The sequence below is a fragment of the Halichondria panicea genome, chromosome 7, assembly GCF_963675165.1.
Source record: "Halichondria panicea chromosome 7, odHalPani1.1, whole genome shotgun sequence".
NCBI lineage: Eukaryota > Metazoa > Porifera > Demospongiae > Suberitida > Halichondriidae > Halichondria > Halichondria panicea.
This window is the reverse complement of record NC_087383.1, coordinates 5,462,484-5,487,152: the sequence shown is the minus strand read 5'-3', so window position 1 is coordinate 5,487,152 and position 24,669 is coordinate 5,462,484. Positions and strand designations below refer to the sequence as shown.

Genomic DNA, 24,669 nt, shown 5'->3' with positions numbered 1-24,669 from the left:
CATTGCGCATGTGCAAGAAATAGCCACACCTTGCTTCGATTAATAATACTGCTAAAGCTAGCTAGCTAGCTAGCTAGCCATAGCTAGTTGCACTAAAGAATCAAAGTTACTAGTATAGTATAGCTAGCTCTTGGACATGCTGTTTGTCTGCCACTAATCTATACCAGTAATTCCCAGGCTGAAGACTCATCAGAGAAGGTGGGGCTATTAGTGTAGTTTTTGCAGAGAAAGGGGGGGCTCCAGCCCCCAAAGCCCTCCCCCTCCCTACGCCCCTGCTGACCAGAACATAAGAGTTGAGCTAATAAATCACAATCTTCTTCAGCAATATTAGTCGAAGACAAATCCAACTTTTTGAAAGCTGTGTGGTCACAGAGGACTGATATACATTGTAAGAGATGTAGCACCTCCTCTTTGGTTGCCACACTCAGATCAGTTGCTCGGATCAGTTGAGGCATCAAAAATTAGTTGTATTATAGGACATTAATTTTACGGGGAAAAATATCCAATAATTTAGCGCATGCACAAGCAGTTCTTTTCTATGAAGGCCGGTGAAGGAGGCTAGTGAGGTACATGTAGAAGCATAAAGATAAAGTAGTCTCTTCTACTGTATCTATGGTAGAAAGTAGGTCAGCAGAGAGTCATCATCTGGTATTAATGCATTAATTTTAGTCTATAAATAGTATTTATATAGGAGCATTTTATTGCAACATAGTCAAATCCAGTGTTTTAATATTGTAGAAATTCACCTTGCTTGTTTCTCACACAGAGCTGCAAATTAATATGCTGTGCAAGGAGACACTGGAATTAATATGGAGCAATCCGATTGGTGGAAGGAGTTCGATAGAGTATGGAGAATCCCAAGAACAAGCTTGCTGTGACCTAGTTGGGCATGGCCCAACCGTCCCTGACGGGAGATTGGGTTTCAAGCGTATCTGGAATTTGTCTTTGCTGCAGCCCAGTATACATAATGAATAATTCTCCAGTGGAATTTGTAGAAATGTAGTTATATAGGAGTACATATAGACATGCAGCCACCTAAAAGGAAGGACTACGTATCTGCCTCACACAAAGCCACCCACATTCTCAACCTTCTACGCCGATCTGCGATCAATGTACACATGCAGGAGATCAGCCAAGAGAAAAGAGCATTCAGTCACAGAAGGCATATAAGAAGTTATTCAATTACATGTGACTTTTTTAGGTCTGTGTACGTTATAGAGGGCGACTGATTCATGAGACAATATTTCTGCACGGTTTCTGTCTGTTGACAGCTAGGTGTCTCTATGATGGTTTTATATACTGGACCTCCCTATATCAGCACATAATACCCATACTAGGTATAATTATTATAGATCCAGTCATGTTCTACTGCTGAGTCAGCAAAAACGAAAAGCAATTTGGCTATTGAAGGGGCTGGAGTCGAGGCTAAGGCATGAGACCTTTGACCTAGGTTAATTTCTATAAAAAATGGCAAATGATCTGCTCTCTAGCTCTGTGGGGCTCCCAGTGGAGTTCAAGCGCATGCTTTCTTGGCAGCTCTCAACACCATCTGCGTTTCCTGTCAAGAAGCAAAAGAAAAAAAGACAAGTGGGTTCTCTTTCACACTGCAGTGACTCTGAGGAGGGAGGAGAGAGTGACTTTGATTACGACGTTGTGGTTGTAAACAGCGACGGAGAGAATGAGGTTTACTACTCTGCCCCAGAGTCTCCAATGTCCAGTGGATCTGAACAAGGCTCTCTTGCTACAGCTACAGAGGCTGCCACTAGCACCGTTGAAGACACGCCCACCAAACAAAGTAGGAGTTCGAGTAAAGGCAAATCAAAAAAACAGAAGAAAAAACTTAGGTATGTGCTCCATCATAGATTGAGAGGATGCCCTGGAATTTGTATAGTAAGGCCACTCGAACTTACAAATTAATTTCCCGTCCACCGCCCGCGTACGCACTGAGCTACCGCATTACTAACTGAGAAGGCACCAAAAAAGATCTCAGACTGTAAAAATTACTGGAGGCACAGATTCCCTAGTCCCCTATTTTCCACACACACACACCCCTTCACAAGATTTTCCCTGATCGGTGATTGTTAACTGACCCCATGAATCAATTACAAGCAAGTAGAAAGCCACAGCTTGGCCTCTCAAACTTCTATCTAAGTCGTTAGTCACATATATTAGTCAATTGAATTTGTGACATTATAAGTAGGGCACGTGTGAAACGTTGGTACAAAACTGTGGTAACTTCCTGGGAGCCTCCGAGAACCATCAATGCATGCACTGTTAATATTGATACACTTTTGGTATTTTATACAGGTCCATAAATAGAAAGGCTGTGGCTGAATTCTTAGGCCCATTGTGTGACCTTGTGAGTGAAAATAGTGTACCGGCTATGGATTTTGGAACTGTAAAATTGCCCAGCCAGGCTCAAGTCCCTCGTCTTGTTGAACTCTGTCTCATAAGGATGAGAAAAGATGATGCTGGTGCGCTCTTTTACACTACGTGTATTCTGTGCACTAAATTGTGTGTTAATTCTTGTACACGTATAATACTAAGTTAGGTCAAGTTTTGTCCATCCATTCAGAAACCACCACGTATGTTCCGTATCTCCTTAAAGTCCTACTTCGGAATGACCGCTCCCAAATCTCACAGGTGTCCATCTTTCTACGATGGCTAGAAAAGGAGCTTAGTACACCATTTCTAATGGCACAAGTGAGTATTTTTGTGACCCTAAGTGATGAGTGATCAATAGGTACAGTGCCTACTATGGTTCAGCCTCTTAATACCAAAATGGGCCATTCTCATGAATAGTTGGAGATAATTATTTGAATGCAGCATGTAAAATCAGCCATTCTTAGGAATATGCTTTATCAGGAGCCGCGGCTACTAAATGTTTCATTTTGCTGGAAGAGGAGGCTACAATTCAAGAGAGGCCACTGTTCAAGAGCGGCGTTTATTAGCTCTAGATAATTTAGTTTGTCATCAAAAGTTGCTTTCACCTGCATAAACTTGAACTCTGCCATGAGAAAGTCTTTGTGAAGCACTAACAAGCTGCTACTTGTAGCTACTACATGTAGCTAGCTGCTAATAATAATTTTTTTGGCTGCCACGTGCAGAAATGCTCGAGTCAAAGTTTACTGAGGCTACTATTTGAGAGCGGCTACTAAATGTTTAATTTTGCTAGCAAGGGAGGCTACTATTTGAGTGCGGCCTTTATACAAGAGCGGCCTCTGATCGAGCATATACGGTACATGTGTAGACAGAACAAAGTAACAAGCGATTAGTACCATAAACCACTTACTCAAAGTGTAAGTATTTTGTAGAAATTATTATGATTTTACAGATGGAGGGTTGGATCAGCTACAATGTATACAAATACCGTTGCTAAATCTTTCATTCAAATAGTCGACTAATGTCTGAACTATACAATCATACGAGTTGTTATTAAAACAATGTAAGCTGTGTGTAGTCTATAATATAATTATAATCGAGCTTATTCCTTGTACATACATATTCCAGATTCATGCTGACCCCAATTCTGATCCCGTGATGCATTGGGGGCTGCCGGCCAAGTTACTCGCACCATCTGGGCTCTCATCCATGCAGCCATGTGCAGATACTGGCCTGCATGTATCGGTTTTTGACTTCGGGGAATGTAACCTTTTGAACACTTTGTGGATGAGACAGCCATTAACAGGGCCCTTGCTTCACTTAGTAAACTTTGCCTTTCCCTTGTTTGGGAACAGAGATCAAAGCACAAAGCCCCAGGACCTGCTCACACCTGCTCAACTAGCCACAATTCATTATGTGTCCTCTTTTATCCAAGCTAGGTATGTCCAACATTTTGCTGAGTTCTGCATAATATTGCACACATGCATGGTCGGTCTTCTCAGTGCATTTATAACACTAACGGTACCGTAGCTACAAATGTACGTGATTATTTAGTACACATGTAACTACATGTATATAATTATTCACAATGACATACTGTACCTAATTTTGTATCTCTGTTTTGCAGGTACAAGAATCTCAGTGAAGTGATGTCTGGCATGTTGTTGCTGTGGCCAGGATATGTCTACTGGGCTAGAGGACAGATCAAGCAGGCTGTGGCTGCTTTCCAGAGTGCTGTCTCTAAGCTTGAGTGTGATGGAGATCCTATTGCTCTAGGTTGGTGTAATTGGATGTGCATGGCAAGTTATATGTAATTGATATAACACTTATGATTATATTGTAGGTAACCACCAAGCAGCTGTATTGAATGAGATTGGTCGTATGCTGGTTCAGTTTGGAGAGCGAGAGCTGGCTTGCAGATTTTTCAGGGAAAGCGAGGGGCTCACCAGATTTCATAAAGCACCTGGAATAGCACAATTTCCTGTTAATCATCTCCTGGTAAGCAGCGAATTCCTAGTGTTGAATTTCATCGATATCTACAGATTCAACCTTCTGTTCTGGCTTTAGAAGCAGCTGCTTACGATTGTGGGTGAGCGTATAGCCAGGTTCAATTCATACATAAAACGATCTATGAGGTCGGGGTTTCAGGAACTAATCAGAGTTTAGGTTAATGCATGTGAACTGAGCAACAAATTCACAACTGCACGCACTGTAGCCTACTCACAAGCTCAGTGGCGAGGGACGCAGCTCGACTGTGGAGAAGTGTTCTCCAGGTCTTAGAACCTCTTCCTACTTCGTTAAGCCAACATTGGCCCCTACAGTTAGCAGCTGCTGAGTCCAGAATGCTGGTTCACTCAGGGGAATTGGTTGGGGTCAACCCCAGTGACCCCACTGCTCCAGGTAAGAAGTAATTCATTGTTGGATTTGTGATTGGATCTCATAAATTCTCTTTCCAGGCTGTACCAATCCAGACTTCTTCAATAAAAAATTTCTTGAGCAATGTTTGGAGTTTTTGGAGCAGCTGGCAGTGAGGCAGCCACTCCTCCAATACCATCTGTCCATGATCCATGCGTTGCTGGGACAAGGAGGCAGCTCTAAGAGAAGCTGGACACGCTTCATGGAGGCATTCATGTGAGTACGTAATTATACCATCATTAATTTTAGTCACAATTACAACAGGAGCTAGCCCAAAAAGTTTCTTTCTGTTTGCGTATAGATATAGTACACATAATGGTTAGATTACAGCAACATGAGAACACCCGTTTCTGCCTTTTCACGTACTACATGTACACATGTACACTGTGGTTACGTTGCTTGACCCTAACCTACATGCATTATCAATAGCAAAACAAACACAGTGTACTACGCGAACGGACAGAACATTTATTTCGGCTGCTACTACTGTATGTTTGTATTGCGGAATACTGTTAGAAAGGTTTTCGTGGATTTTTGCGGAATAGCAGCCTTTTTTGCAGCATGCATGCATCTGATATTAAATTTGTGGGTATAAATGTTCGCGGTACATAATTTTATGTTTAATCAGCGAAAATCGCAAACATTAATTAATACCCTCCTATATAGTCCAGAACGACAGCATGTAAGATAGAGCAAATTAATACTTCTTATTATAAATAGCTAAGTCCATAACTGCATGTACACGTAGTTCGTGCTTGACCACAGATTGGGTGTTTGTGCTTAATAGTTAATAGATCTATATGCTTCTTTTCATAAAAGAAGCTAGCTAGGGCTACGTTAATGGATCGACTTATATTGTAATACCTGGATGCGCACACACACACATGTATTCAGTCACATGGAGTGGCCACATTGGATACCTGAGAGAAATTCGCGATTCCACATGTTCAACACCTCAGCTCCATGGGAGCCACTCATCAACCTACTGAGCACCAGTTCTCTGAAGCACGCTCCAATGCTCAAACTACGCTGGAGGACCCGCCTGCTACACCCGCGTTACCCGTACTACTACCAAGATCGTACTGCGTCTATGTTAGCTGATCACTGTTCACAAGAAATTGGTATCCGGCTCTCAGAGGATGGCTACATCACAGCAGACTGGCATATGGACTCCCCCCCAATGAGAACTGTGTTGCTTGACCCATACACTGGGTATGTTTTGCTATTGTACGTATTGTGCGTGTAGTGATTCTTGTGGCAAGGAACAGGCTAATTGTTTATGTATTGCTCTTGACTGAATTTATATAGCCAGCTGTGTTTCCCTCGTGAGGTATCAAAGAGACACTTTTACCGTAATTCTCTGGATAGTAAACTGGACAGTCCTATCATGAGCACAAGAGGCAAAGGTACTTATACAGTGATGTGTCGTGTCCTAACCACATGGTTGTGGTGATACCAATTTGCACGTACTCTTCTATAGATCGCTCGTTTCTTCCGTGGCCCGTTCGAGTGTTTGAATGCCAGCACTGTGTTGTGGAGTTGACGATGGTTTCAACCCGCGACAACCTCAACCAGTATAGCGAAAAGTTTGGGAACCATTCTGCATGGCTCTGTTACTATAGTATCGATGGCTCCTGCAAAAGGCTGGACTTAAGGAAAAACATCCGAAAGAAATTGAAAAACGTAAGTCGTGGATATTATTTTTGGTTGCTACTTGTATACTTCTTCTCAATGCTGGTAATATGTATTGTACTCTTATTTCAGGTTGTTCTGCATGAGCTTGAGAACTCACCACTCAGTGACAAAATACCAATTTTGGACAAGATAGTGGAGTCAGGGAGATTTATAGGCCTCTCAGTGAGTGGGTGATTGTGTGTTTAGCAATAATTGTAATACTTGATTGTAATAGTAACATGTAGTAGCCCTCAAATAAATAGAAGTTCCCATTGCGTTTCCGTTGCACCGCAGTGTTCCGTTTTACGGAGCCAGAAAACAGGAGAAAAAACAGGTGAGTGGGCAATAAAGAATGTAAGTACACAGCTAGCTACAAAATGGAGTCCTAACTTTACTAGTGTAATCCAGGGACACATAGAAAAACTGCCATAACTGCAATATCCAGGCTGCAAATCAACACAACCCTTCTTCAGTCTGGATCTAGTGTATGTTCATATTAATTTTTTAGCACGCTTCTGTCACACTATACATAATAGTTATACTGAACCCAAAGTCTCTATGGGATTATGAGACCCCGAGGGCCCGAGACTGTAGCGCCCCCGAGCGCAGCGAGGGCGCTACTAAGGGCCTGAGGGTCTCATAATCCCATAGTGACCGTTGGATGAGGCCTATAACTGATAGAAATGTGCTAAGCAAGCTAACACAAAGAGACTTTGCAACCAATAGTTTCTACAAGTCTCAAGCAACGTTAAAGCTTCGCTCTGGCTAAATCTACATAAAAAACTCACATTGAAGGCCGTTTCCGTCTCTTGAGAATCATGCATAGCAAAAACTGCTAATAGAAAGTTGCTTTTCTACTTAGTAGTTAGCTCTGCACTAGAGCACTAGCTATTGGTAGCTGCAAGAGTGAGTTAAAAACTGCAAAGCTGCACTGCAAAACACAAAAACAATTATTTTTTTAATGATGCACTGCATCATCGTTACTATGACTTCAACATAAATTTCCATAGGCAAGTACATATAATGGAACTCTGTAGAAGATCTCTGCTGAGGTCTCTAAGTGAAATAAAGGACCTCTCAGTAACCAATCAGATTGCACCATTGTGACAAGTAGTCTCATGAATCAGCCGCCGTTCCTTTGGAACACCGTCTGAGCACTCTTGTCATGAAAGCACTCTTGTCATGAAGTCAATTCAAAATGGAATGTTAATTGCTCACAAAACCAATGGAATGTAATTAAATTCGTGATCTTACGCCCACACATATTTGCTAATTGTTAATATACAAATCGTCAAGCGAAGGCATCTCTCTCTATTTGTGTTTTTCTTGTGGTGCTAAATTGCCCAAGGACCCTGCTTGGCTTGCTTATGCTTTGCAGCAGCTTCTATGTGTGAAGTGTTTACCATGCGTAATGCATGCGTAATGATTATCCAAATGCGTTGAGCAAAGTGCAGTTTTTTGCTGCCTCCAAGTTCATCACCTGACTGGACTTCTGCAATCTGATTGGTCAAGACGGAATTCCATCTTGGCACATAAAACGATGACAAGAGTGCTCAGACGGTGTTCCAAAGGAACGGTGGCTGATTCATGAGACTATGTGACAAGCATTTTCTTATAGTGTCATAAGAATTATCATGCCAAATGAAAAATATTGTACATACAGTATTAATTAAATATTTAAGCTGAATGTCAGTAACTCGCTTGACTCGCTTCTTAGGGCTGTCTGTGAAGGATGAGGATTCTTTTAGTATAACAGTCCACCAGCTTGATTTTGTAACCTGCTAGCAACCGAGTGTTATCATGTTAATTCATTAAGTAGCATTACACGTGCTATATCGTTGTTACGGAATGAAAACAGGTACTTCATTTCTGTACCTTTGAGCTGGCCCTCCGCCTCCGAAACGTCTTAGCGCCGTTGATCATCAGTATGGAACGGGAACTTTTACGAGGGCTTCTGTAGGTGCTGAAAAAAATCTACTATTGAACGGAACGGAACGTTTGTTGTTATTGTGTACGTGTAACAATCCTAGTACACATAATTATAATAATTTATTTATGCAGGAAGTTAAGAGGTCGTTGCCTCCTCGTTTCAAAAAATGGTCTTGGGAAAAAAAGAAACAAACTTTCAAAGTTCTGAATGAAACGTACGACTGTTTTAGCCTGTGTCTGCTCTCAACAGTAATACTAGGGGAAGCCACACTTCTGCTAAAGTTCTCTGTACGTCCAGAGCTACATGTACAGAAAGACAGAAACTGCAGTGTCCTAGTGGTGAGTGTCTTACGTAGCTCGAGTGTTTGATGCTAAGATATAGGAAAAGGAGGGATTGGATTGGAAACGGAAGTGGTACTTTTACACAAATGGAGGCATCAAAACTAAAGTTCATTCGTGTTGAGCTTGACCTTCATAAAAATGTCATAACTTTGTCATACTTCACTGAAATTCTAAGTTTCATATACCATTGGGTTCCTTTTTAAAAAGCGCTTCTATCTATATGCTGTAGAGCTGATAAGCTCCAAGCAACTAGAAGTAGCATTTTCCATGTAGAAGTCGATTCCTGCCATACTTATCTACCACATAAAGCTCATAATTGACCACATAACTTCCGGGGCTGAACTCAACGTAACGCAACTAGACCCACCTGTTTTTCGCTTGGTAACTCGCTCAAATTGTGTTTCAGTTTTTCTCTGGGGGTGGTCGCTGCTCATGCATGCAACCATAAATTTAAATAGACTTTTTAGTGTCTATTCCGAAATTTCTGCAACAAAAAGCACTACATCTTTGGTATATTGAAATCGTATTTATCATGTTTTGTTGTCTTTTTCATAGTTTGTGAACTGCTCAGACAGTGACAGTTTTGGTGATGTCAGGATCCACTGTGTTCCTGACCCCAAGCACCAATGGTATGAACAAGTAACTCCCTCCCCCCAGCTCTATATCTCTCACTTCAGGCATATCAGGTAAACCGAAATGAACTACGGTTAGCAGTTACGTGCATTATGTCGCCACAGCTTTTGAGCCTGCATAGATACATAATTACAAATGGTTTATAAATAGAACAAAAAATAATGCGAGTTGGTTCTTCTATTAGAGTGGTTCTGTAATTAGAAGAGAGACGGGGTGTATATAGATCTAGTGCTAAACAGCGTTCAAACATAATCATGCGCTAAGATCAACCTACTGTTACAGTACTTTACTATGAAATTATGCTGTACCACTCTAGCATGAAGTCATCCCCTGAATAGACCATCAACTATATACATGTAGTTATGCCTCGAGGCTTAGCCTCACATGGAGTATGGTAGAATCTAGTTATATGTACGACTAGCTATACTTACAGTGAAGATCAAAATCGTTCGTAGCGATATCATCTATTCGCATACAATTTAACCTACATCTATAGTTGGTCTTCCACTAATTAAAAGTGCTAGCTATATTTTAGTGGCCAATTAGAGTGTACATTTCCAGAAGCAGCACAGCCACTGTGAACTTTGACCTCTCAACAGATCCTCCACATTTTGATAAATTCATTGACATGAAATGCACAAACTTCTATCTACATGTACTTGGGAAATAATTATGGCAGTAAAACAACTTATTATGCCTCGGTGCGCATGCGCAAGCGAGGTATACGGTAGTGTGTTTGTGTGTCTGTGTGTGTAGACTGCTACAGCTGCTCAAGGATGAATCAAGTGCAAGTAAGAGTTTCTATAGGCTTCGAGTCATGTTTTCTTGGATTTTAATTTGTGGATTTGCAACATAATGCTTCGTTCTCGAGTTATGCCTACTTGGAATGCCATTGCAGCCTTTTCAGAAGAGCACGTAGCCAAACTTGTTTACTGAGTGTTACTACTCTACTTAGTAGTTAGCTCTGCACTAAAACGCTAGCTATTGGTAGCTGCAAGAGTGAGAAGAGAGCTGCAAGGCTCTGCTGATTTTTAGACTTGAACTTTTGGCATCGATCGTTTTTAACAACGATCGTGGTCGATCATTACCCACTCTTTGAGTTTGCATGCAGTAAAATATTGCTATTAGTAGCTTTATGTTATGTAGCTTTGGCATCTCCGAGGCAACAGTACCTGCGGTGCTTTCATTAACACAGATCTCATGAAAATCATCCCCTATTGCCCCCTATTTTAAGTAACGAATGTTTATGGTAACAGACAAAATGTGGTTCCCTGCATGATGATGACTGTAAATGTCATGTACCTGTATGTGCAAATCCTTCCTACATGAAAGTACATGTACATGTAGATATGCGACAGCTCTGAGAGTGAATCCAAAGTGCACTCTTGTCTACATGGTCTTTGACCTCAATGGAGATGTGGTTGTAGAAAAGGATCTAACCCCAAATCTGCATGGGCCCTTTACTTTTAGAAAAATTCTTCGTTACTTCTGCCCTCACTTCTCAATGGGGTCTCGTTTCTTTGGATGGAGGGGGGTGGATCAGAGGTGAGGACAATCTTTATTAGAAATTTATATACCACTATAATCATGAGTCATTATCATGCAGCGGGCCTGTGGTGTACAGCTGTGACCTTACTTTGGGAAATATGTTGTCCTATGATAATTTCCCTCCCTCAACGCTCATTGAAGCACTGATACCTGTTCCTGGACTAGTATTAGTGCACACCAACAACGGAGTCCTGCTCTTGAACGCACACACATTGGCTCCGGTCAGTATCCTTGGGCTCAGTTCACCAGAAGAAGACGTACAGACATTGTACCAGTTTCCTGTATTGGAGAGTCTGTTTTCGGTACTCAAGGTGTGGGATGTTCAGTATGATCCCCACACACAACCAAGTCAACCAAAACCTAAAGGTGCTGAACTTCAGAAGACACAGTTTGGAACGATTCAGCTTTGGAGTAAGTACCTGAAACAGGGTTCCATTCTGACTATTGAAGGAACTGCTGGGGCACATGAGAGCTGCAAATTAGGGCTAGCAGTGAACAACAGAATCTTGATACTGCATATTGAGTAAGTTAATTTCTGTATGGTGTTATGTAATAAGGTTGTACATGTACAAACAGCAATAATATAGTGTAGTCTGTGGTGTTACGTACCTATGTATGCAATTACATTATTGTAGAAATGACTGCGTGAAATGTGAGCTAGATGTACTACTCCCTGGCAAACCAACTGAACTACTTTCGATGGGTCCGTCTGGTGAGTACGAATAAAGCTATTTAATACCGACACCTACTCACTTGTTATTGCACAATTCATTCATTCATTTAGGATATATTGTGAGTACAACCAACTTTGGGGACTATTTTCGAGAGGAGCTATACTGGATATCAGTGGTTGGTCAGCTGAGAGGCGTGCTTCCATGTCTAGGGATAGGGCCACGCAGTTTTCTCTCTGTTATTTTGCCAGGGCGTGAGCATGTGAATGGTGATGAAGATCATGATGAAGACCATGGACTCTATCTGTATCTAAATGATGGGCAAGGAGCTATAGTGTGTATATATTTAAAGTAACGCTAGCGCGTTGTTTTAGTTTCAATGAGTTGTATGTAACTGCCAAATACAGTGTTATTTTTAATGATCAATCTTAAGTACTAATACAGCGTGATTTAGTGCTGTCACATGATATCTAGCCTTGTGTATATAACCCCTCATGTGTATATTTCGACCTAATTTGTACCGTTGCATTTCCAGTCGTCACAATCAGAATAGCCTTCTCCAGCCTAGCCTACGGCGGTCGATGTGTTCTTAGTATTATACGTATGGCGTGATGTCAATAAAATCATCAAGAATTTTGGAAAATTGTTCTGTTGTAGCTAGCTAGACCATTTATCCTGGCCTAGACTGATGACTAGGAGTAAGAAATATATACATAGGACATGTAGAGAAAAGTCGACCTGAGTGCTAGTGGGGGGTGGGGCTAGATCACAGAACAACACCTGGATGGTGGGCGTTGGCTCAGACAGTTAAAGAAGTCACAATAATTATTAAAAGAGTGTTTACAGTAACTAATTAGTGTAGTTATACTTTAGAGGATGCATCTAAATTCCTTAATGAGGCTCCTAGCAATTTTCTGTACTGTGTCAGTGTTTGCTGTCAGCTCCCAGACCACCACCCTTGATTGTGAGATCACCATCAGTGTTAACAAGAACTCAACTACCTCAGATTGGAGACCACAATACAACAGATTCAGACAAGGCACAAATAATACCATTACGCTGACATTTGGCAACTTGCAAGAAGTGCTGTCAGCTCTCAACACTACAATATTTCATAGAGACAGCGGTTGTATAGAGGTTACTTTATCGGCCGGCTCGTACTCAATTGAACAAAGTGTGTACCTTGTGCAGAACATTAGGATAGTGGCTGAAGATATTGGCTCTGTTTTTGTGGAATTTAGTAATCTCACAGCTCCACAGAATGTCAGTGTGTTCTATGCTGTCACGATATTCGGGGCACAGTTTGTTGAGATGAGAGGAATACATTTTTCACAAAGTGTTGGAATTATTGCTATTGAGAAAGTCACGAATACGACTATTTCAGATTGCAGTTTCATGTAAGTTCTATATCAAACTTGTAGAAGCTATACGTAGAAGCTATACGTACGTCTTACTTGGAAGCTATAATTATCTAACAGTTTCTATATAATTATGATTTTATAGTGATTCATTGGAAACTACATAGCTGTAATGCATGCATGGCGTCTTTGGGGGAGAAAAGTTTGGCTGTTCAGTAAATATAGTGTGTATGTGTACAGTCATGCATTGTATGTGTATGTTAGTGCATGACCATTAAATTTCTGAGTACGACATAACTTTTTTCCCCTCCAGGTTTTTTTCCCGTGGAGCCGTGGATATTTACCAAAGCTTTTTAGTGCAGGTCCACAATTGCTCCTTTGACAGTAACGGATTCGAGGGTGTGGCCAAACCTGACTACCAGTACAGAGGTCACGCTGGGGGTCTGTCTATAGGTGAGGGTACAATGTATATATGTACATGCCACTCAATCTTATTAGTTAGGCAGTGCGAGGTATGGGTTAACCGAGGTATGCTATGTATAAACCGGCTGCCGACCGCAGTGAGGGTACTACTATTATAATTATAGTCCCTAAGGTTTCTTAATCCCAAATAGATACCAACTAAACATTATCTAGACCATGTGAGCTAGATAACCATGCAGGGGCTTGTCACAGGGCTCTGAAGGTTTTAACCGATCAGATTGCACGGTTTGTAATAATCAGTATCTAGAGAGAGCTTCCAATTGTTTTTGGTGTTAGTCAAGGTACATGTATATTCACTATAATTTTGTGTTGAGTTTTAGCCTTCATTATGTTTTCATAACTGTTCATACTTCACTAAAATGTCATATATACCATTGGTTTTCTTGTTAATACATGCTGGATCTACGTGCTTTAGAGCTGATAAGCTTCACTTCGCTACTAGTTAGTATTTTCCATGTAAAAGTCATAAAAGGCATACTTGTCAACCACATAAAGCATAAATGAGCCATAATTGACCACGTAGCCGAACTCAACGCTAATAGACTTTAGGAATTATTACTCCATCAAGTAAAACAAACTGTATTCGAATTAATGGAATGTACTATTATGAAAGTGATATACCTGAGTTATTATTGTTTGGTTTGCTAATACTATATTTAATTGCTTATTTCTTCTCTGTATAGGTTTCGATGACAACCACTATAATGCAAATGGCACTGACCCCAACAGTGTGCCAAACAATCGTGGCATCTTTATCACACACTGTGTCTTCACAAACAACACCAGCGACCCACGTCAGGTTGTCTCCACCTCAGAGCTATTGCAAAGCTTTGTGTTCACTGGCCGGGGTGGTGCCATGTCTATCACTGTCGATACCAGATTTTCTCTCGATGCCATCATCACAGACTGTGTTATGGACAACAACAGTGCAGTGTCCTTCGGTGGAGGCTTGTATCTAGGCTATAGTGGACATGCTGCTCATACTAGCACTATAGATCGAACGCTATTTATTAAGAATCAATGTGTTGGACCATCAGGTGGTTTGCAGTTAGGGTTCCTAGAGGGAGCTGATAATGGGTTTACTGTGAGACTGGTATTGTTGAACTCAGTGTTTCAGGAAAATCGAGCAGAGTTTGGTGGAGCAGTACACTTGTTCGCTAACCGTGAGTCTCGTTTTAGTTCTATAGTCACTGAAAAATGAGTGGCTTACGTTGTTGTCTTTTTAGCCTGCTTTTACTGCAGCTATTGTAAGCACTATACGTACTTTTAGTACACGGTCAAAATTGATTGCATGTTCCCATAAGACCGACACGGTTTGTCTGCTCTCCTTTAACAGAGAGTTCTAGTCGTGATGGAGCCCCACAGTTGAGTCAAGTGGCTTATGTCGAGAACTGTACATTCACCAGAAACTATGCGGAGGAGTTTGGAGCCGCCATGGCCCTTGCCTCACTGTTGTTTCTAGTGGAGACCAGTAGTGTGGAGCCACTCATTGTTGTTAATTGGTGAGTCGTTGTGTCTCCGTGACTGTATACGCACTATAATTGTTGACTATTATTGTTGTACTATCACAATTATTATTATTGTACATCTTGTTAAGAGATACAATGCGTGTACATGTATGTATATGGTGTGAGCTATATACTACGTACGTACATGTGCTATAGATGTACTGCCATGGCAAAGTACGTACTACCATCTAGCAATCACCGTCTTCATTATCTGCACTTAATTCTTAATTCTATACGCCGTACGGTGGAATCTCTTTATGCCAGACATATTATTTGGAGAACAAGTTATACAGAGCTGCATGGTCTTTGTTGAGGGGTTGTTTTGTGCACAAACTGTTCATTAATTTGGATGGGTGACTGCATGCATAGCCTTATATCGCAGTTGGTCTTTCTTCAGGGGCGGCCGTTACAAGGGGTTACACTTCCATACTATATTATAGATCAATTTCTGTACAATAGTCACTAGGCCTTTTTCTCTGCATAATTATAGTGTAATTTTTGATTGGTCAAAACCCACCCAATTTGATTTATAATTATTCTCTCTCCCTCTGTATAATTATAATGTATATACTGCATGCAGCACTTTCCTCGATAACTTTGGAGGTAGGGCTGGTGTACTGAGCACGGCTTATCTTCCTCTGGCATTCTATGGAACTAACACATTCAGAAACAACTCTGGACGTGTTTTAATTGTGAGAATAATTGAATGTCAAGAACAAATTACATACCGTATAGCACTTTATTTGAGGAGCTAAGATTTTGCGGATTAATTGACCTAGAAAGTCGAAATGTTAGTTCCTCAAAAATTGTTTACTTTCGGTGATATGATATTGAACCTCTATCCTCCATAATCCCTCGAAATGTTTAGTTTGAGCAATCCGCGAAATATTGGCTCCTCAAACATAAAGCGTTATCGGTCATTATAATGAGCAGCATCACTCACTCAAGAACACCTGTATGCAGAGTTGTTAGTTATTATTAGCTCTTAGAGAGACTGTTTCGAATTCGGGTTGTACGCATGTTTTCAATATAATTATATGTAGACTCTTTCTCACTTTTGTCTGTAGATTAGTGGGACACGTGTTGAAATACATGGAAGTTTGCAGTTCACCTCAAATTTCGGCAGTGGTCTAGAATCTGGATCACTCTACATCACCTCATTTGGACAGTTACAGTTGTTCTCAGGAGCCGATGTGGCATTCACAAATAATTCTGGCATGTGAGTTGGTAGCTAGATTTGAGGATTAATGTTTCTACTAAAATAAAAGCTATTAACTGTTACTCTATAATAATCTTACATACACTCAGTTAACAGTAACAATGCATAGTCAGCTGATTGCTTTTTATATATACATGTATGTATATACACAGCATTTTTGTCTTTGGTGAAGGCTGTACTATAATTTATTGCAGTATTGGAGCATCAATAGTGGTACAGGATATTCTCGGATTTGTGACTGCCTTCTCTAGGATACTGTACAACCCACTCTGTGTGCTACGTTACGAGAATGAGACAGCAAGACCTCACGATTGGGAGAATGTAAGTTTATTCTCACCGGTACTTCCAATCTAAGCTGTTCATCTAAATTAAGGATTGATGCATTAATTTGTACACTGGAGCACATGATCCATGGTCCATGGAATTTAAATTACTGCTTTCCATTATGTTGTTTACTTGTCATCTTGTCTTTACCCCACAACGCAACAACAGAACTCTCAATGTACATTGACTACAGTAGAACCTCGCTAATCCGAATAGAGTGACCAGACCCCATCCGAATGCATGACATTTCCGGATTAACGGATGCCATAGTGATTGTGAATATCATTAACAAAGACACTTGTGTACATGTATTATGAATGTACTTACTGTGGCCAGAAGGGAAGCAGCTAGCCAGAATAGTCTTTATCTCAACTGTCTCTCCAATAGAGTGATGAGTCTTGTGAGCTCTCCTTGTTTTCTTTGCTGTGGCCATTGTATTGAGCGATCGAGGTGTTTAACACATTATTGCTGATTAAGCAAAGCAAGTTAGAGTGCGCATGTGAAGTAGTCTATTCTACTGACAGCCTCTTCTTTTTGATTTTGCCATTAATTTTTGTCCGGATTAGCGAGGTTCTACTGTAATGTTGAAAAGGGTCACTTCGCTCTTTCTATATGCATGTTTACATTCCTATGTACATTTGATCCTGCTTGGAAATTCTTGAAGATCCCTAATTTGTAATTGTCTTTACCTTAGGTGAAGATCTCATTTTCTGGTAACCAAGCCCTTGTAGCATCAGCTGTGTTCCATAACAACATTGACCTTTGCTCTTGGATTGGATTTGGGCCACAATTCTTTGATAGGAAGGAAGTCTTTCAATGGGATTTTGTCAGCTTCTCGTAAGCTAAAGTGTAGAAAGTGTAGATCGATCTAGCAATTGCATGCATGCACTATAGACTTACAGTTGTATATTGTACGTATGCGCTAGACAATAATTATGGTATTATTGGCCCATGCTCTATAAGGAATTTATGCATGTGTATTGAATACATTCTTGCAAGCGTTTCATCCCCCCATGCAATAATAGAGTATGCATGGGTCCCACTAAAAATGCACTAATTTAATGTGCCAGAAATTAATGTGTTTTTAGTAGGAACCGTACTCTTCTCTTATAATTTTAAGCAGTAACGATCATTGTAAACCCCCCTCCCCCCTAGTAATGACAGTGTGAACCGTGCCCACTCAAGTGATGAGAACAACCCACTGTGGTACGTGCAGACACAAGCCGAGAGCCTCAGGGCAGACACACCCAATGTGAGGAGTACATGACACACATGCCTACACTAACAAAACTCATAATTTTATGAGTTTTGTTAGTGTAGGCATGTGTGTCATGTACGTATACGCCAATGCACGTAGTCATCCATACGTGGGTTCCACGTACAATATTATTTTGCCGTGCACATGCACTTAATTACCCCAAGGGGCTTCGGTTGCACAGTACATGTAGGAGCACTTCCTAGCTACATGTATATCGCCTCAAGCCTATAAAAACAATGTACAACCACCCTGCCCCCTTGTATACCAGGTGACGGCATATCCCGGTCAGGAGATTGCAGTGAGTATGACAGGGACCGATGAGTACGGACTGCCCATCATAGTCTCAGTACGGCTCACCGACGTGAGTGACTGCATGTGCATGGATATACTGTACTTAACGCGGTGGGAGTGTTTGCAATTTAATGATGTGTTAGCGTGGGTATAGCGGGTGACCATCTAAGACACCATAGTTGTTGGCTGGTGTGAAACACGCAAAGCGTACTATATACAAAAACGGAACCGACTATACTTACTTTGGTTGCTCACTGTAAGTCTATATAATCGATTGTTGCATTACCTACGTAAACAGGATTGAATATGCTACTGAACTGAATTGCACTGTGTGTAATTCCCTACAGACTACTGGTGAGATCGACTTCAGCCCCTCAGCGGCCAGTCCTGATACAGTTGGCACCCCCAGCATTGTAACACAGTTCTCTGTGGCAAATAATACCGCTATGCTACCAGACTCCAAGATAATACAAGTCACTTCCATTGTCACTAATGTAAGCTGTGCATGACTAAGTGCCCCACCTTTCTAAAAACCAGGGGGGCTCTTGTCAATTTATTACACCTCCCCGCACGAGGGATACGGTAGAGCTGACTGTGTGTGTGTGTGTGTGTCTGTCTGTTCCAGCTGTGCTCAACGGTTGCAATGCGACGAAAACGCTATGCGGTAGATCACGCTTCGAATGTGAACACCGTAACACCGTATATATAGCGGGATATTTTCGTGAGGTGTCGTGTTTTTCGAGGGCAGAGCAGCTATAACACGAAAATTAAAACTGGGATAAACTACCACGCACCGGTATTTCACATACAAAGCTAGCTCTTGGTGGGTGTGGTTTTCTGGCATTGAACTGCGAATGTTAGAACCCACAAAACTTAACTTTCTTCTGAGGGCTCTCCAGCCAAATAGCGAAATTTACACCCTCGAAAATTTCCCACTGTACGTAAGTTCAAACATGATTGTTGTTTTCTTCTAATTAACTACTGTTACTGTTTTGAGGGGGAAACCTTAAAATATCGCATTCTAAACTTCATCTACATATTTAAAGTGTCATGAAAACCCTCATCATCACACACGCACACGCACTCACACTAGACCCCCCTAGTGGTAAACATCACCCTCCGCCCACTTCCCTGTCCAGTGGGGCACGCGTTGAAGCCGAGTGGTAGTAGTGGAGGTCAGAGCAGTGTGTGTACATGCAATGATCAGGAAAATGATCACATTATGAACTGCCACCAGGAAACTCTGCAATTATCTGTGAGTTAAGTACTATAATTAATGATATGGCGGAATGACACGTACAATTCTGTCGCTCACTGTAACATATTATTTTGTACGGTGGAACCACTCCTATATAGACATGTGCATGGGTGTGGCTTTGGCCGGTATTGAAGATGCAAAGGCTTACAATGCACTTAGTAAATTCTATATTTGTTGTCCAACTACTCTCCCCCTGCAGAATGGGAGATGGGGAGTGGGTGGTATTAAGGAAGGTGAAACAGGAGACAGGCTGGTGACTTACGTTTGTCCCCAGCATTTCTGTCAGTGCCTGAGGGTAACCAACATCAGCCTAGAGTTGACATGCTCATTTCTGTTCAATCCCAAGTCGCCAGACGAACAGTGCATTTGTGGAAGGCAAGGTACATTGTACTTTTGTCCATCTAGATTTATCGGCTCACTAACTAGATTGTTATTACCCAAAAACTGCAACTAATAGTAACTTACACAGTTTTTTTGGTGCTCATGCATACATAATTATATTTAATGCATCATTTCATTTTGAATTATTTTCTTTTGCCACTCAATAATTATGTTCTATCATTTAATCTCGAAAATGTGTTTTGTATATGCAGGTGTATTGTGTGGTGATTGTAGTGACGAGAGTGCTGGTTTCAGTGCTCTACTCAGCAACTGTAAAACCTGTGGAACAGTCAGTCTGCTTTACATTATTGCACTGTGTAAGTTACCGTGCATGCACGCACAACAATAACAAATCAATGCTATAATTATATTCAATGCTACGTACCAAGATAAGAGTTCCACATACAGTTCCACATGTAAGAGTTCCACAATTACTACAGCAGTTTAGAACACTCTTACTCTTATCTCAAGCTCTACATATTTTTGGGCCATAAAATAGAACGTACGTGCAGAAAGAAGATAGTAATTATGTGTGCCCCGATTCCCCCCTTTACGGAGACACAATCACTCAATACTGCTGGTGCCTTCTGTATAATACATACAGTGATTCTAGATGTCCTCGTAATCGGAGGATTTCTCCTGTTCTTCAAATGGTCCATCCATGACTGGCTTTACCCAACTCTGTTCTACTTGCAGGTATAAGCATATTTATAGTGTTGAATTTGCATGCATGGTGAGAAATAAATTCTTGACATTCAGAAACTTAAAATGAGGGAAAGTTAGTAAATAATGAGTCTTGGACTACCACTAATTAACATTAATTTGCTTGCCATCTAAACTACGATGTGTCTTCCCTCTTCATGCAGGTTCTTCCATTCCTAACCTTCCATTTTCCCGTAACATTTGAAGTAGTGCATCCTTACGTAAGTGTATGTACAGTTTTTTTATGGGGTGCCGTTTGTGTCAAAATACATGGCTAGGTTTTCAAAATAATGCTGTCTCAGCAATAATTTTCTGGGTGTGGCTGTCTGTTCTAGGAGGTTATTTTCCATTGCTAAAACTGGTCGGCCTCACTATAATTACTAAATGATTGTCCTAATTAATGTCTCCGCACTGCGTGCTACTGCAGCCGTATTCAATAATTTAATCGTGGGTGCGCAATGACAGATTGCCAGTATTGTGCCTCACTCGATCTGCTGTGCTGCTGGTGCTTGACTGTGAGTGTGTAGATGACAATGTCATGTAATAGCACCGACCACAACTGCACTTTCATCGATATACCATGTGGCGCAATCTCTCATAATTGAATTAGGCTGCAGCGTGAAATTAATTAATTAATGTGGACAATAATTTAACCAAAGTGTGTACTCATTTAGATTGGTACAGTGAAGTGGATTTTCAGTAACATGCAGTTTTGACACATGGTGTTTTGTTGACCCCATAGTTTTGAACATATAAATTATGATTATTTATAAGATTTGTACGATTGCTGATTAGGTCATAATTATTATCTGCTACTCCGGTCATCACATAGTTTTATAAAATAATGTTCCTTATATCTGCATGTAGGTCTACTATGTGAGCAGTGGTCTGAGCTTCTACTTTATATATGACTTTTGTCTTGGGCCTCAATTCTCAGCACTGCTGGTGTACTTCATTCGATTCATCCCACCTATTGTGTTGATTCTTGCAGCTTGCCTCGTGGCCATTGTCAGGTGAAACTTCTGTTTGTCAATTAAGAAGAAGATGCATGTTTCAATATAAGAACAACCTCTCGATGAAAATTACCCTCTATACTCTATATTATACTCTATATACGAATGCGACGTGTATTGCGTCATCCTTTTTCGGAATTTCCCTAGCTGGTCATTTGATTGATCCACCCTCATGCACACATGCAGACACTGTTCCCATAAGAAGACGGTTGCCCCATGGCCTGGTTTGTGGCTGGTGGCCCTCCTCATGTCCACTCACACTATACACACAAGTATGTCAGTACTTAACTGTCCCTATCTTCCTGGACACAATGGAGCTGCTGTGAGTCAGGTACGTGGTTGTTTCAGTATAATTATTATATTATATACCTAACTTTGAGCGGGGATCACACTTTAATTGTCTGTTTACAGAATTTTAAGAACCCAAAAATACACTTCAGTCGGAAGGTATTTGAAGTACGTAATTCAGTGCAAATGATCGAGGCTACTAGTTACCTTTGCTACATGTAGTACGTGTCCATGAGCACCCAAGACTAACAATTTCATACATGTACATACTTTGACACAAGTATTTCAAACGCAAATTTGCTCCAAATGCTTGTGTGCATGATGTTCACAATAAATAATCCTTTTCCAGAATCTAAGAATGATTTGTGAGTACATACGTTTCACTGCAGCGTTGGTACGTGAATGGGAACATAAAGTGCTTCACTAATGGACACGTACCGCTGGCCCTTTTATCTCTAGCCATGCTGCTCCTCTTCTTGGTGCTACTGCCAGTGGCCATCTTGTACACAACTCAATGCTCAAAAGTGAGTGAATTCATTGTGTGCATAATTATAGATGTGCTGATTTTGTATTCGTGTGGATACCGTTAGCGAGTTCTAAATCTTTAGTAGTCGGTGTTGTTGACCATGTTCTTAAAAATTACCAAAGATGCATGACTGCATGCATAGTTACATGTATCATGATTCTCAGAGGTACACCTACTTGTTGTACAACGCGGTGTCTCCCTCGAGTGAGGCCTACAAGAGCAAGTATGCATGGTGGGGAGCTGTGGAGCTGCTCAGAAGAGGTCTCCTCATTGTGCTTACAGTGGCACTGCCTGGAAAAGAGGTGATGCGACGCAGAAAACTACAATTATATAGCTTGCAGATGTATCCCATATCTTCTTTCTTTAGCTTGCCTAATTGGGTTCTCTGTCATGGTTATGATGGTTACATTGCTTAAGAATTCACAGCTTTCCACATTAACATTTTGCATTTTGTATGGTACTGTGTAAAGTACTGTGTATTGTGGAAGTAGGTGTTTCAATCTCAGCCAAGTAATTATCTCCTTTACTTAGTACTAGTCATCAGTCCAGTCCACCTTTTACTGAACAACAGCCGGCCTGCCAAACATGCCTTTCAGAATCAAATCATTGTTTCCAGTAAGCTTTGGCAAGGTTAATAGCACTCAGCTACGCCTCGTGCAATTAGAAGCCTTGCCATTCCTTGCTACACGTCTTATTAATCTCATATTGCACTCCCATGCTAGTAATTGGAATACACTTCTGTCTTTCTTTGCAGTACTGGGTCATCTTCAGCTTTTCCCTCATCTTTGGATTGTACTCATTTATTCAGCCGTACAAGTCGCGCTCAGCAAACATCATTGAAGCTCTGCTGGCCACCAACATGATGGTGCTACTCCTGGCAAGAAGCATTGACGTCTACGACAGTGACATACCTCAAACATACATTGTATTGAAAGACTACACTGCTGATGACTGTATTGATAGTGCTGTTCATACAATCATTGCTAGCAACATTTTCCTATTACCTGGATACTACTTTCCTCTGGCTGTCTTTATTTTCGCATCAATGGCATCAGCCATTTTTGTATTGAGGTATGTACGTATACAACAATCAGGCGATACCGTATTATTATAAGATTTTGCGAGCATCAAACATTTTGAGTGCTTTGTAAAAATAAAATCCTTGTTAGAACGCAGAAGTTAGATCGCAAAATGTTCAGTTTTCTGTTGATTCGTAAGGTTTTTCCCTCGAAAAACAACATTCTAGTACATGTAATACGGTAGAATTGTTAATAAAGGCTCAGTTATTAGGCCGGTGTTCTTTCACAAACCCACAGCATACCACCATGCACATGTTACAAAATTAAATTGCTGTTTATCAATAAACAGATCAGTCTATTGTCTATTGGTTCTTAATAATTATGTTGGACCACCAGTGTCTGAGACCTGTGTGGCATTATAATTATTTATAGGGTTTGTACGGGGAGAATGCTTGCTTGGTGGGGAGCTTTGGAGCTGCTTATACTAATAGAAGAAGTCTCTTATAAATCAAATATTGTGTCTAAGCAATCATAATTCTACATTTGCTGCAGATCTTGCTGCATAAAGACCAAGAAATTTTCAGCTGATGATTCCTTAATCCCCCTTGATGCATATCGATTAATAAATGAAGACGGCTCAATCAGTACCACCATTGTCTCCACTGACGACTTACAGGTACCCCTGTCCAGACTGTTGGACAATATTTACGTTAATGGTCGGAAACCAGAATTTCACAGCTCAGTGACTGTTGATAGAAGCAGAGAACTAAAGACAACCTTTGAGTCACGGAGTAGAACTGTTAGTAGTTGATAATTTTGAAAGAAATTTGTCAATTAAAGTCACTATAATAATATTATCATAGTATTTTCGGTCTAATGAGTGTCGTAAATAATTACTTGACTGTTAGGACTGGTACACGAGTTTCTCAGAGTGAAAGTAATTTCAACTGATGCCTCCTACATACATGTATGCTGTAGTGTATGAGATCACGTGCACTAAATAAGCGCTAACTTTTCTCCATGGCCTAGTTGACAGCAGCCATGTTGTTGAGTAGTTGCTGACCTGCATGGCCACTTTCAGCTCTAGATAAAAAAATTCTCTAAAGTGTGGTAACCATAGCTCTTTTCACCATCAAATCAATTCCAAAAAACCATTTGTTCACATCCTTTTTATAGTACGTGTTAAGCTACGTAACCCTAGGCTTCCATTCTACTGCATGCGATCTATAGCTATAGATATAGGTCAATATATAATTTTTATGTTTCATGTTTAATTATAGTACTAGAACGCTAGCTATTGGTAGCTGCAAGAGTGAGAAAAGAGCTGCAAGGATCCAGCTACTGGCACTGGTGCAGCAGCCATTATAGTCGTGGATTTTTGGCATCATTTTTAGGGACAATCATGTTGATCATGCATTTCCCACTCTTATATCTGAGTTTCCCCTGC

At 40.8% G+C, this 24,669-nt stretch overlaps 2 protein-coding genes across 2 annotated transcripts; both read left to right on the top strand.

Moving 5' to 3' along the window:
* Positions 1–32: 32 nt before the first annotated feature.
* Positions 33–12,016, top strand: LOC135338419 (uncharacterized). Its single transcript, XM_064534540.1, has 22 exons — positions 33–198; positions 767–1,844; positions 2,308–2,474; positions 2,576–2,703; positions 3,511–3,821; positions 4,010–4,158; positions 4,226–4,380; positions 4,425–4,471; positions 4,598–4,782; positions 4,839–5,013; positions 5,692–6,009; positions 6,106–6,203; positions 6,278–6,480; positions 6,562–6,654; positions 6,766–6,805; positions 6,880–6,956; positions 8,533–8,739; positions 9,298–9,428; positions 10,723–10,920; positions 10,982–11,446; positions 11,559–11,635; positions 11,708–12,016. The coding sequence occupies exons 2-22, from the start codon at positions 1,468–1,470 to the stop codon at positions 11,947–11,949; spliced, it is 3,843 nt and encodes a 1,280-aa protein (XP_064390610.1). The 5' UTR covers positions 33–198; positions 767–1,467; the 3' UTR covers positions 11,950–12,016.
* A 141-nt stretch (positions 12,017–12,157) lies between these two features.
* LOC135338418 (uncharacterized) lies at positions 12,158–24,114 on the top strand. The gene is made up of 22 exons (XM_064534539.1): positions 12,158–12,991; positions 13,266–13,405; positions 14,119–14,598; positions 14,772–14,937; positions 15,524–15,635; positions 16,011–16,162; positions 16,357–16,483; positions 17,181–17,323; positions 17,642–17,738; positions 18,013–18,105; positions 18,383–18,529; positions 19,129–19,290; positions 19,493–19,673; positions 19,887–19,991; positions 20,279–20,370; positions 20,541–20,597; positions 21,244–21,389; positions 21,576–21,720; positions 22,067–22,201; positions 22,368–22,505; positions 22,958–23,274; positions 23,775–24,114. Exons 1-22 carry the CDS (start codon positions 12,471–12,473, stop codon positions 24,031–24,033), a joined length of 3,915 nt encoding a protein of 1,304 aa, XP_064390609.1. The 5' UTR covers positions 12,158–12,470; the 3' UTR covers positions 24,034–24,114.
* The last annotated feature ends 555 nt before the right edge of the window (positions 24,115–24,669 follow it).

What these genes read in the sequence shown, in the direction of transcription:
- LOC135338419 (XM_064534540.1), top strand. Translation starts at nt 1,468, where the DNA reads ATGGCAAATGATCTGCTCTCTAGCTCTGTGGGGCTCCCAGTGGAGTTC. An exon ending in TTCCTGTTAATCATCTCCTG is followed by an intron (nt 4,381 to 4,424) that starts GTAAGCAGCGAA and finishes CGATATCTACAG; the next exon opens with ATTCAACCTTCTGTTCTGGC. An exon ending in GAAACTGCAGTGTCCTAGTG is followed by an intron (nt 8,740 to 9,297) that starts GTGAGTGTCTTA and finishes TCTTTTTCATAG; the next exon opens with TTTGTGAACTGCTCAGACAG.
- LOC135338418 (XM_064534539.1), top strand. Translation starts at nt 12,471, where the DNA reads ATGCATCTAAATTCCTTAATGAGGCTCCTAGCAATTTTCTGTACTGTG. An exon ending in TCAGGGCAGACACACCCAAT is followed by an intron (nt 17,739 to 18,012) that starts GTGAGGAGTACA and finishes CTTGTATACCAG; the next exon opens with GTGACGGCATATCCCGGTCA. An exon ending in TCTCAGTACGGCTCACCGAC is followed by an intron (nt 18,106 to 18,382) that starts GTGAGTGACTGC and finishes AATTCCCTACAG; the next exon opens with ACTACTGGTGAGATCGACTT.